Source organism: Suillus fuscotomentosus (genome assembly GCF_016647785.1).
Source record: "Suillus fuscotomentosus strain FC203 chromosome Unknown F5891scaffold_70, whole genome shotgun sequence".
NCBI classification, from domain to species: Eukaryota; Fungi; Basidiomycota; class Agaricomycetes; order Boletales; family Suillaceae; genus Suillus; species Suillus fuscotomentosus.
In genome coordinates, this window is record NW_024539582.1 from 64545 (window position 1) to 78447 (window position 13903).

General features: G+C 43.8%; 2 protein-coding genes across 2 annotated transcripts; both read right to left on the reverse strand.

The window, feature by feature from the left end:
* Window positions 1-6474: 6474 nt before the first annotated feature.
* F5891DRAFT_960600 (uncharacterized protein) lies at window positions 6475-6630 on the reverse strand (the record flags this gene model as incomplete). The annotated part of the gene is made up of 1 exon (XM_041375749.1): window positions 6475-6630. A coding segment is annotated over one exon (156 nt), but the record flags the coding sequence as incomplete, so codon positions are not given.
* A 1340-nt stretch (window positions 6631-7970) lies between these two features.
* Window positions 7971-9000, reverse strand: F5891DRAFT_984460 (uncharacterized protein; the record flags this gene model as incomplete). The annotated part of the gene is made up of 6 exons (XM_041377437.1): window positions 7971-7981; window positions 8025-8068; window positions 8130-8166; window positions 8377-8443; window positions 8645-8883; window positions 8916-9000. The coding sequence occupies 6 exons, from the start codon at window positions 8998-9000 to the stop codon at window positions 7971-7973; spliced, it is 483 nt and encodes a 160-aa protein (XP_041220712.1).
* Between the last annotated feature and the right edge of the window lie 4903 nt (window positions 9001-13903).

The following is a 13903-nucleotide window of genomic DNA, read 5'->3' on the forward strand; positions in this document are numbered from 1 at the left end:
TTTATTTTTTTGTTTTTGTTCTTTTTTAGTAATACATTTAACCCGTGAAGGTACAACAATTCAGATGGTGAGTCTGAACAATGTGTTGGGTCTTGCAGAACCTAGCTGCTATTCGACCCTAAAGGGTTTCTGGACCAGGCTCAAGGCTCAGAGGAGAGGAAATATCATAGAAAACTACTGAGCACTCAGACTCTTACTGGTAACTGGTGAAAAGATTGCTTGCTTATGTAAGCTACAAAAGTGCCAACATAAGGAGAGGTAAAAACAGTCTCTACAAGCCCAGCCAGAAATGAATCCCTACACCGGGCAACGAGAAAGTGCAAAATGTCCAGCATTCCAATCTATCTCCGGGTTATGGTATCTTAGCCAATCTATGCTGATAATAACATCATCGCTTCCTAAGTCTGTAACCATGAAGGCTGCTTGATCCTCAACATGGTCACCGATCTTTAGACCTAATTCTGTGAAGTGAGTCATTGATCCAGTGGCATTCAATGAGCCATCAATATTTTTAACCGGAATGGGCCTTAATAATTTACAGCACTGGACTTCATTCTTTTTCACAAACTTCTCGCTAATAAATAATGTCGATGCACCACAATCTACCAGTGCTTTCACATCTGCTTGTCGGTTCTTTCCCTTCAACGTGATCAGAATGTAAAAATGTTCATATTTGGATTTAATATATACTTCTGATACATCTGAAAACATAGATAGAATGGAGAAACGATTGTTCGGGTCTAAGTTCGCAGACTCTGACTTTGACCCTTCTAAAAACCCTTGCCTTCCTTGGAGCTAACCCAGCTTTTAAACCAATTGGGCATGATTTCTTCTTGTGGCACTGTAGTAGCCTTCACCTGCACTTTTGGTGTGACTGCGTCTTTGCAGTTTCTAGCCATATGGCCTTCTCCTCCACAGTGGTAACATTTGAAAGAACCAGTCTTTCCTTGAGGTTTTGGAACACCTCGTTGCTTGCTGGAGTCGATGTCCATGGCATCACTTTCCCTACTAGGTCCAGCCTTGTATTCAGGGGCTCTAAGGCCTTGCTTTGGGGTCCACCAGGTTACTTTCTTCTTGTCCGCATCTAGCTCTTCGAAATTGCGTCCGATTTGGATCGCATATTCCACCAGTTTTTTCATGGTGTCTTTGTCTTTGTAAGAGACATGTGCGAGCTGTTGTTTGACGCGGTCCTGAAGGCCTATTCTGAACTTCTGGCGTTGGTCGTAGTCTGGAAAGTGTGTGTGTGCAGCCTTTTGTCTAAAAGCAGCTGCGTACTCCAGAACTGAGGAAGATCCTTGTTCAGGGGATTCCAGTTCTCTGATCGCTTTTCCTTCACAATCTTCTTTCCCCCACATGGCTTCTAGGTCTTCCAGGAAATTTTCCACGGTTAACTGATTTTCTCCTTGGATTGGGAGTCTTGCAATGTAAGGTTGTGCCCATTTTGCTGCAGTGCCTTTCATAAATGAGAGCATTACTCCGATCCTCTGGATGTCTTGGATAGTAGGCCATTGTGATGAATATAGCATTACTTGTGCCATCCAGGTTGTGAGTTCTACAGAGTCTTTTTCTCCTGTGAAGTCCGAAGGTTTCTGGTATTTAATATTGGGGTTCGAGGATGATGATAATAGTGTTGCTCCTGCGGAGCCGAAGGATGGTTGTTGAGACTGTATCTTCATAGTCTTGTCTTCCTGCATCTCCAAGCGTAGAGAGAGGTCTCTGTTTGCTTTTTCTAGAGCCAAGTTTTTAGTCTCTAGTTCTGCAATTTTTTCTCTGAAGCTGTTTGCTTGGTTCTCCAGGGACATGTGGATATACTGAACAATTTGCTCCGGGGTTTGTGGGAGTACTACCGCCGGTGCTGGGTCTTGTACAGAAGATCCTGGTAGTTCAGACATAGTGCCAGTTGTGTTCTGGAACCCGATTCACTGATGTCTGTTGAAGAGCTGCTCGTAAGGGCTCTTCCGAAAGGGAATGATGATGAAAAAGAAGAAAGATGTGTAATGGAAAACTGAAGCGGTGTAGAAACAACAATACAGAGAGGAACAAATGAAGCTCCTGACTGTATCTAAAAAATGTTGTAGGTCGTGCATTGCCTAGTCTGCGTTACTTGAGGAGACAAGCGCATTCGACCCTAAAGGGAAGCGAGTGCAGCAAAGATCTAGAGGTACGCGCTGAAGTGAGGCGCGAGAAAGCGCAGGTGCGCGCAAGGTACGAAGGCGCGGGAACGCGCGCGTGCGTGTGCGGAAATGAGAAAGAGTAAGCTTAAGTGAAGATATGATGTAAGACAAGTGAAGAGAGGTGCAAAGTGCAGACAAATAGATTTCAACTATGTTCTTCTAGGTAGATAGTGGGTGGAAAGTATAGTAAGGTGAAAAGTTCAGTAAGGTAAGGTAAGTTCGAAAGTCCAGTTTCACTATGTACTGCTGGCGCTTATATAGCGCGCCTAAGCGCTGTAATGCGGAGCCGAAGCACTACCGAGTAGGTATGTAAAGATATATATGAGTGAGAATTCATGATAAAAATAAAGGTGGAACAATATGCAATGAGAGAAATAGAAATATACACACTAGAGGGCTTGGTGGACAGTGGATGGATGCTTCTGGATGGCTGGCGCTATAGGGCGCTCAAGCGTGGGAATGCGTGCGCACGTATACATCGTGAAGCGCAGGAATGGTGCGCGCATGGCGCATGTTGCGCGGGAAAGCTGTGCCTTGTATAGGGATAGCTGTGGGTAACACGCAGAGTGACGCTACAAGTTTGTGCTATGCACTCCTTGGTGGAAACTGCCCTATCACGCCATGAGAGGCATGATTCTCTACAGCGGTCCCCGATATCTGATCAGATCTACCACGTACTTCAGGATCGAAGGGTTCTTTAATCAACCCAACCGATGCTTCCCTAATACTGACTAAAAAGGAATACGTAAACTATACTCGATCAAGTGGGAAAAACTAGGGACAATGCAATCTCCGTTCTGAGGGTACAAGCCTAGGACAAGTTATCACTCTTCCAGCCGAAGATTACAAGTGTGAGTCTCACTAGGGTATGTCTCTAAATCCTTGTAGGTTGAAAGCACGGTTTGTCGTCTAGACAGTTCCACTATTGACTCGAAACGAATGCCCACATGCGTAAAGAAGAAAGGATAGGTAAAATGAAACTATAGTAACATTGAGCAGGCAGGGTTTTGGGCCAGCACTCAAAGTTGCAGTGACATGCCTAATGTCGTGAACACCTCCATATACTGGCAGCTGCGGTAAGACAGGGCCTGGTATAGGACTACTAACTAAGAAAGATGATAGGTAGGAAATGTGCTCAAATGAGCAAAGGGATGAAATCAAAAGTCACGGCAGTTTAAGCCGGGCAAAGGTATAATGGCTTTGTTTTGGCTGATGGTGTGAAGGGACTTCCAACACAACCAGGCGAAAGAAAGATAGATGCAAGAGTGTAACGCGAGAGTTGGAGTCTCCTATAGTTCAAACCTAATGTCACAACCCCTTAAATGAATTAATGCAGGGCAGAGACTAGGACTCAAACAACAGAATAATCACAAAGAAGAATAGGCAGCAGGTACGTCTTGGATTGCTCACTAGGAGATACAAGAGGTTTGAACTAAAGAACTACTAACTACGTTGAGCTACCTATATACATATATTGAAACTGAGATCGAAATTGAGTATGAACTTACTAACCAATCAGAATAATTAAAGGTATCATATGATTCTATATATAACTATGATGTCATAATATGTGTCGCAGTTGCAGTAAGACTCTGGAACATTCCAAGAGTGTCGCGAGGCATGACGTCAATATCTTCGGCATTGTCCGATAGATCATGTGACTCTGGTAATTCTACAATGGACGCAATAATAGGAACTTCTTCAACAGTAAATGTTTTCTTAGGTACAGGCACTGTGACTGGGTGCTTAAAGGACTTAGAATTTAGGAATGAATAATGGTTTGTATTTGGAACTCGTGACAATGGGTCTCGGTTCTGAAGGCCTTCAGAAACGGATGTCTCTTGACTTTCTGGCGGTCATAGTTGGAATTTTCAGCCTGGTGGTACATGTATTGCTCTGAATTATTTTCATGTCTGATGGTGTAGAGACTCATGCCTCTCATGGTGTGATATGGCACTTTTTACTAGGGAGTTCATTGCATGAACTTGCAGCACCACTCTGTGTGCTGTCTGCAGCTATCCCTATATGAGGCGCAGCTTTCCCATGCAATGCGTGCCATGCACGCACTCTTCCCATGCTTCACAATGTATATGCACGCACTTGAGCACCCTATAGCGCCAGCCATCTGAAAGCATCCATCCACTGTCCACCAAGCCCTCTAGTGCATATATTTCCATTTCTCTTATTAGCATATCATTCCATCTTTATTTTTATCTTGGACCCTTACTTACATATATCTTTACATACCTTACTCGGAAGCACTTCGGCTCCGCATGACAGCACTTAGGCACCATATAAGCGCCAGCAGTACATACTTTCCAACTACCAACTTTCCACCGCCTTACCTTACTTCACCTCTCACTTTACCTACTACTTACTACCTAGAAAGTCGCAGTAGAAATCAATTACTTTACATCTTGCACTCTCATATCTCTTATCTTGCATCATATCATCACTTAAGCTTAGTCTCTCTCATTTCCGCATACCTGCACGCACTTTCCCACGCTTTGCGCAGCACGCACGTGCATTCCTGTGCCTTCGTGCCTTGCTCACACCTGCGCTTTCTCATGCTTCGCTTCAGCGCACACTTCTAGATCCTTGCTGCACTTGCTTCCCCTTTAGGGTCAAATGCACTTGTTGTCTCAAGTATAGCAGACTAGGCAATGCGCGACCTTACAACACTTATAGATACAGTCTGGAGCCTCATTCGCACTTCACAGTATTGCTGTTTCTACAATGGCCAACCAAGTAGTGTATGTACATAATGATGTTGTCCGAGAAGCACACTAACAGTCCCTTTTTCAGACATTCCAGCTCAGCGTACAAGTCACAACTCGACTGATCAGACACCCATGACCGAAGTTGATTTATTTCTATAGCACTCACCCCCCATTCACGGCCTCCATTCAGTTGTATTTGTAGCACTCGCCTGATTCTTGCGACTCATCTCAGTTAATCTGTACCATACTTGTAGCTCCATCCAAGCTCCATCTCATGACTCGTCTGGGTTGATCTGTACGATACTTTTACCCATAAATCCAATTGATTCACAATATTATGACTTGAAAAAGTGACTGTAGTGGGCTCTGCCGCGTGTGGCCTTTCACATTATCTAATAATGTGGTAGCGTCATAATTGTTAAAGGGTTGGAAATGATGGTATTTTGAGTTTATTGTTTAGAGCCATGGAAAGCCATCATGGTTGACAGCAACACTAATCAGACAGAACAATGTGTGGAAGAGCGTATGTTAAGTTTGATTTGGTGCTTGCACAAAGTAAGCGGCCTTTACAGTCCTTTTTGAAAGTCTTGACTCACATGTTTGTGGTGGTTCAAAAATAGTGAAATTCATTTAAATCAGTTTCGAGTTTTGTAGGCATCTGAACAGCTTCAAACACACCATCTCGCACCTCTTTCCTACTCAGACTCCCTATGGTCTACCAGAGGATCAGTCCTGACCAAAAAGAGTGAGTTTTGTACCTGCGTTTGGAGGAAGGATGGGAAATTGAGCACATGCTGCTGTTCTTGAAAGTATAGAGCATATAGAGCAATGGGAGGTAAGTCTTAGCATATTCTACACATTTTGGATGGATGCCACCAGTAAGTGGCGAGCCCTTTCATCTAGGCCTTCTCAGGAACAAACTCATCAATTTTCCAGAAAGTGATAACAGCATCATTTCTTTGCACATTTACTGTTTGTGTTTGTAGATTATATTCATCTCCATAATACAGCTAGTATCTATTCCACTCTACATGTTATCATTACAGATAGTCACCATGCCTATACCAGCCTGGAGCATTTCCTACATTTACAGCAAGGAAGCTGCAAGGTTCATGAAGGCCCTGGTCAGGGAATTAATGCTGCCCACTATCATGTTGGAGATCTCTGATGCCGTTGAAGCCACTTCTTCACTGGAGACAGCATGAGCAACAGGATACATCAATGCCCCCACTCAAGCAAATGGGGCTTGCCCAATGAGACCTGTCATTCATTTTCAGCTGCAACACTCTTTGAGTGTTTGTAGGTGAGACCAATGTCCTAGAGTTTTGGAAGAGAGCTGCTGTTGATATTGGCTCATCATGATATACATCAGGAAAACCCTCCGCTACAAATTTAGGCTAAGTATGTAAAACTTTCTCTAATTTATGATAATTTCAATAAAATAGACAACTTATATGTAATGTAGAATAATGTAATGAAAATTTTGCGCATCATCTAAGTGTCACAAAACTATGCCTATCAATATAACAATTAATGAAGAAGGTGTCACATTCTTCAAGAACATTGTTGACGGTCCAGTGTTATGGTGCAACAGCTCCAAACCTTGGCATGAGATGGATGCTGCGGGTAATATTGGACACCGGAATGATACTTGCAACTCTCTCACCAGACTTGATTAACTGACTAATTTTGTACATGCTGTGTCTCGGATCTGGTGTTGCAGGAAAGGGGGTAAACTACTCCACATACATGAGATGCTTTGGGGGCTAGTTTGTTGGAGGGAACAAAAACTGTGTTGCTGATGCTGGAATTGAGAAAATGAGATGAATTTGACCTACATGGAAGCCTAGAAACATTATTATTCAAGCATGACGACACAAGCCTTTAAGTTATGCCTTTAACCCTAACAAAACTACCAGTACCATCATTGATAAGTGCAGTATCAAAGTGTGCTGGTACCACGTCATTTTCACGTCAGGCATTGTGATGGGGTCTAGCATGTATACTATCCACTGTGACAAGCGGTGTAGAGACTCATGCCTCTCATGGCGCGACATGGCAGTTTCCACCAAGGAGTGCATAGCACGAACTTGTAGTGTCACTCTGTGCGCTACCCACAGCTATCCCTATACAAGGCACAGCTTTCCCACACAACGCGCACCATGCGCGCACCATTCCCGCGCTTCACAATGTATGCACGTGCTGTAGAAACAACAATACTGCTAGGAACAATGAGATGCTCCTAACTGTATCTAAAAATGTCGTAGGTCGAGTGTTGCCTAGTCTGCTATGCTTGAGGTGGCAAGCGCGTTCGACCCTTAAGGGGAAGCAAGTGCAGCGAAGATCTAGAGGTACGCGCCGAAGCGAAGCGCGAGAAAGCGCAGGTGCGCGCAAGGTACGAAGGCGCGGGAACGTGCGCGCGTGCGGAAATGGTAGAGAGACTGAGCTTAAGTGATAATATAATGCAATATAAGAGAAGAGTGCGAGATGTAAAGGAATAGAGTTCTATTGCGACTTTCTAGGTAGTAAGTACTAGGTAAAGTGAGAGGTGAAAGTTCAGTTCAGTAATAGTATGTACTGCTGGCGCTTATATAGCGCGGTCATGCGGAGCCGAAGCGCTACCGAGTAGGTATGTAAAAATATATATATGTGAGAGTCCATGATAAAAATAAAGATGGAATAATATGCAATGAGAGAAATAGAAATATACGCACTAGGGAGCTTGGTGGACAGTGGATGAATGCTTCTGGATGGCTGGCGCTATAGGGCGCGCAAGCGCGGGAACGCGCGCGCATATACATCGCGAAGCGCGGGAATGGCGCGTGCATGGCGCGCGTTGCGTGGGAAAGCTGCGCATCATATAGGAATCACTGCAGATAGCACACAGAATGATGCTGCAAGTTCGTGCTGTATACTCCTAGGTGAAAACTGCCATATCATGCCATGAGAGGCATGATTCTCTACAGCGCGCGTGTTCCTGCGCTTGAGCGCCCTATAGCGCCAGCCATCCAGAAGCATCCATCCACTGTCCACCAAGCCCTCTAGTGCGTATATTTCCATTTCTTTTATTACCATATCATTCCACCTCTATTTTTATAATGGACCCTTACTTATATATATCTTTACATACCTACTCGGTAGTGCTTCGGCTCCGCATGACCGTGCTTAGGCGCGCTATATAAGCGCCAGCAGTACATACTACTGGAGGGAGTTTTTTCACTTACTTTTCACTTACTTTCCCTTTAACTTACTAGCTACCACCCACCATTTTACTTAGCAGAACATAGTAGAAGTCTATTTGTCTACACTTCGCATCTCTCTTCTCTTATATTGCATCATATTAGCACTTGAGTCTAACTTCTCTATTATTTCTGCATATGCGCGCGCACTTTCCCGCGCTTCACGCTAATACGCGCGCGCGTTCCCACGCCTTTGTGCCTTGCGCGCACCTGCGCTTTCTCGTGCCTCACTTCAGCGCATACCTCTAGATCTTCGCTGCACTTGCTTCCCTTTAGGGTTGAACACGCTTGTCTCCTCAAGTAACGCAGACTAGGCAACGCACAACCTACAACATTTTATAGATACAGTTTGGAGCTTCAATTGTTCCTCTCAGTATTGTTGTTTCTACAGTGGATCACTTTGTCCCTGAGCGTTGGTTGACAACCACTTTATCTTGTGATACACAGGAACAGTGTGGAAAGGCAGATGAATACCTGCAGCAAGGTTTTCCAGGCGCTGGCAAGTAATTACCTCATTTGGATTCTGTTGTTGTGCGATGTAACGAGTGAGGGCCTGTTGGAAGTAGGTTGCACCATAGTCAGTGATCAATTTTTGAATGGGGACGGTTTTAGCGCTTGTATGCTTTGTCAATTGCTGGGTGTGATCAAAGCATAAGTCAGGTGGATGCAGATGATGAGGAGCATGATCTCCGTCAAGACACCATTTTATGAACTGCTCATGTTCTCCTTCCGCTCTAGCCACTTCATCATCTGTATAAATTCATCCTTATGATTGGTCGCACAGTAGGCATCCTTGGCAAGATCAATATGTAGCCACTCCGTGTACTCCATATTATAATTATCTGTCATCCCAAAAGTTTGAATCATAGTCAAGTAGTGGCGTCCTGAGTGGAGCTTCGGGAGGTTGAAATTGGTTCAGATTCTGAGGTCAATGAATATCTCCTTGTTGTCATGAAAGAGAGCACGAGCTTCATCCAGTAAAAGCAGCATCTCAGAACTATGACATGGGTACTGAGTGAGGTAAAGGAAGTCGAGAAGACCACACACAGCCTTGAGGAGGCAAGACGAAGCAAGGTTTCCAGGAAGTCGAGTATCAATGATGATGCCAAGGAGAAATCAGCATATTTGACTGTGTTCAGTACCGCTGAGATGCGAGAGGCTGGTGATACCCTTCATAAATATTCGAATATGATGATTGGGAGGTAAGCAACGACATTGTTGACCTGCACCAAACTGGTTCGGTGCATGGATGACTAATACTCTTCTATGAGTCCTATACCTATGAAACCATTTTTCCCTTTGAACTGAAGTCATACTGAGGGTAGGGAATATTTTTCGTCTTTTTCTTAATTTTTCAAGTTTGTACGCAAGTGGACTGAATATTTTTGAACATTTAATTCCGCAATGAGTTTTGCTTAGTCAGCCATGAGGATGACTCAGAAAGATTCTCACACATATCAGGTGACTATGAAAAATATGTTTGCATAAGGTTACCCTGTGGGAAAGCTTACAAATCCTTAAATACGCATCTTATGTCATTATGCTACCAATCAATTCATCAGCCACAGATTGCACAAACATATGCACATACTATGTAATCATTTCTCACTCTTGACTAGCTGAGTCATTGAAGGTCACCTGACTCATGGGCTATACACAGCTCTTGCTGACTCATCATTATACCAATGAGAGTTATGAATATTTACTTTTTGACTCAAAGATATTGTGTGACTTGGTACTATCACAGTAAAGTTACAACTTTAAGTACGAGAAACTAGTAGTATAGCCACCAATTTGTCTATATAAGGAGCTGTTTCTTGCCCAATAAATGCATGCCCAAGTGCCACTTTTACCCTCTCAGAATAAAATTGTGAGTGAAGTGTGAATCAGCATTCAGCAAGTGCAGTTCAAGGTTTGTCAGAAAAAAGTTAGGTACCATTATAATACTGCCGGATTATAAGTTCGACTTGGCACCTTAAGAGGGCCTTACAAGGCATTTTAACGGGCCGTTCTGAGGCATGGCGAGGTAAAACTCAATGTAAGGTCATCAAAAGGGCCCTTATAAGTGCCTTTTAATGAGCATTAAAATATTATCTTACCTGTTTAAAAGCCCTTATAAGGACACCCTCCAAATAGAGCATTAAAATGTCTTGCAAGGCCTTACAACCCTGGGAACTTTTTTCTGGCATTGGAGCTCACTGTGCTCAACAACTAGCACAACATATCTGAGCTCACTGTGTTGAACATCTAGCACATACCTTGAGCTCACTGTGTCTGACGACTAGCAAGACTAGTTTTATTTTTCTTTCATTTCTTCTGATTGTTTTTCTGTTATTCTCTGTTTCTTTCCCTCTCTGTGTCTGTGTCTGTGTCTTTCTCTGAGATTGTCTCTGTGATTGTTTCTCTCTCTCTGTCTCTCTGGAAATGTGTCTGAGATTCATGACTGTGAAACTAACATCTCTGTTTCTCTGTTTCATTCTCTCTGTCTCTCAAAGTGTGTTGGTGGCTGTGTGTGCTGACCATCTGTTATGAACTAGGATAGTTCTAACAACAGAGACTCGACAGAGTCTTTGGACTGTTGAGATTCATAAAGTCCTTCAGAAAAGAAGGAGTTCGGTAAAGACTTAATCGAAGGAGTGCTTCAACTAAGAATGCTAGTTCAGACGACTTAATATTGGAGGTCTTAAGCGAAGGAAGTTCTGGGTAAAACCTAGTAAGATTCAAGTGAAGTTCTACAGAGCTAATACACATGCTTAGGTAAGTCAATATGCACGCACGGACCAAGGTAGTTGTGAGATATAAGTACATGATCCAAGAAAGGTAAGTGATCAGAGATAGAAAGTGTATTATGGAACAAAGAGGGGAAAGAAGTAAGGGAAAAGCATTATTGTAACATTACCCTCTTACTAGGCATAAAGTCACCGACTTTAATCATCTAAATTAGCGTAATAAATGGGGTCATCGGAATAGTCCAAGTCGTCAGAGCCTCCCTTCAACTGTTCAGCGTGAAAAAGAGCCTCTTCCTCCTGACACTGTGTGACATATTGCTCATCTCTTGTATTCTCCCAAAGGGCTAATGTGGTATAAAATCCTTCGTCCTTCCAGGTTAAGGTAGTAGGCATGCTGCCAGTATACCTAGGACAATAGAATGAAAGATGTCCTGGACTTAACTCTCTGCATACCCTGCAATAGTAATCTGGACAATGTACTTGACGATGCCTGAGAGTTTTACAGTATTGGCAAACTCAATTTTCATCTGGGTTGGATGAAGTAGAGCGTAATAATGATGGACCAGGTCGTGGGCTTAGTGCTTCGTCCGCACTAGTAGCCCGCTTCTTTCCCTTTCCTTTATAGGATTGTCCGCGTTGTAGAAACAACAATACAGAGAGGAACAAATGAATGCTCCTGACTGTATCTAAAAATGTTGTAAGGTCGCGCTTTGCCTAGTCTGCGTTACTTGACAAGACAAGTGCGTTCAACCCTAAAGGGGAAGCGAGTGCAGCGAAGATCTAGAGGTATGCGCTGAAGTGAGGCGCGAGAAAGCGCAGGTGCGCGCAAAGCGCGGGAACACGCGCGCGCGCGTGCGGAAACAATAGAGAGGTTAGACTTAAGTGATAATATGATGCAAAATAAGAGAAAAGAGATGTGAAGTATAGACAAAATGGATTTCTACTATGTTCTTCTAGGTAGATAGTGGGTGGAAAGTAAAGTAACGTAAGGTAAGTGGTAAAAATCGAAAGTTAGTTGACCAGTCCTTAATAGTATGTACTGCTGGTGCTTATATAGCGCGCCTAAGCGCGGTCATGCAGAGCCGAAGCACTACCAAGTAGGTATGTAAGATATATATGGGTGAGAGTCCATGATAAAAATAAAGATGGAACAATATGCAGATGAGAGAAATAGAAATATATGCACTAGAGAACATGGTGGACAGTGGATGGATGCATCTGGATGGCTGGCGCTATAGGGCGCTCAAGCGCGGTGTAGGGATTCATTTCTGGCTGGGCTTGTAGAGACTGTTTTTACCTTACCTTATGTTGGCACTTTTGTAGCTTACATAAGCAAGCAATCTTTTCACCAGTTACCAGTATGAGTCTGAGTGCTGAGCAAGTTTTCTATGATATTTCCTCTCCTCTGAGCCTTGAGTCTGGTCCAGAAACCCTTTAGGGTCGAATAGCAGCTAGGTTCTGCAAGACCCAACACATTGTTCAGACTCACCATCTGAATTGTTGTACCTTCAGCGGGAACGCGCGTGCGCGCATATACATCGCGAAGTGCGGGAATGGTGCGTGCATGGCGCGCGTTGCGCGGGAAAGTTGCGCCTCGTATAGGGATAGCTGCGGGTAGCGCACGGAGTGACACTACAAGTTCATGCTATGTACTCCTTAGTGAAAACTTGTCATATCACACCATGAGACACACGAGTCTCTACAGCGTGCTCTTTTCTGAAGAGTAGCAGGTGGTTTTCGTTCAACTGGGTGTATGCAGGGAATGTCTTGTTGTTCCGCCTTCGCAATTAGCTCAGCAGGAGTAGAAGGAGTGGTTTCTCCTAGCCTCTTGATAGGAATGATTCCGTCCTTGAACGTATGTGTGGATAATGATTTAGGGATGGTCATAGGAGGATGAATGTGAAGCGCTTCGAGCGCAGCAGAGAGATCCTTGATTTCATGGTAGGAGAGATATTGCTTGTTAGGGTTTGCTTCTATCTCCTCATGAGTAGTGGAGAATGCTTTATAAAGATTTTCAGGGTGATGTTGCATTTCAATGGAGGTGTTAGGTGGAGGAGTACTTTCAACGAGAGTGTCTACAGGTGGCGTGATTTGTCATTCTACGGGAGGGGATTGATTTTCTATGTTAAGAGCGGCAATCATGGCTTCTGTGATTTGCATGAGACTATTAACAGCAGCCAACAGCTCGTTAGGAATATGAGGAGGAGGTACAGGTACTGCATCGTGGTAAGACGGGGCGGGTTGTCAGTTGTTCTATTGACAGGGGATGGAGAAGGTGGACAAGCAACACCTGCTGATCATTCTGTGACAATGTGAATGACGGTTCTAATATCGTCTTTAACCTCATCAGGAATAAGGCGCAGAGTAAAGTTGTGTATATGCCTCTGAAGGTGCATAATGCCATGTCAGACTGATTCGTCCTCGACGAGGTGAGTGAGTCTCTCGATAAGGTCCATAGCTCTGACAATGTTGACGAGGAGGTTGACTGAATATGTGTTTCTTTCAAAGAGGAATCTGTTGAGTTCGATGGTGTGTTGGGGGCAGAGCATGGCTGCCTCAATGAGGGTAAGGTCTTCGGCATGGGTGATAAAGGCTTCATATTGATCTTCATTGTTTGCGTACATGGTGGTTGAGAAGGTGGATTCGTAGGGGAGTGTGAAGGAGGTTGGGAAAGACATTCTTGCTGAAGGTTCTGAGTTTGGGTGAGGAGTATATCATCGATATAGTTGTTGATTTTAAAGCGAGTTTCTGGCTTTATAGGCGTCAAGGGTCTCCGTGGCATTTCCCAGGTTTTCTTCAGGAATCCACTCATTACTGGCAGAAGAATACCCTTTCCAAGATACCAGATAACGGCGTCTTCTCCCATTCCCTTTATGCACGAGGATGGCTTCAATTTCGTATTATTCTTCTTCTTCTTCTTCTAGAATATCTGGTGGTGGTTCTAAGAAGTTTGGGCCATGTTCGTCATTTTCGCTATAGGAAGCTAACTGAGAAGCATGGAATGTGGGGTGGATCTTCCATTGCGGCAGTAATTGGAGTGT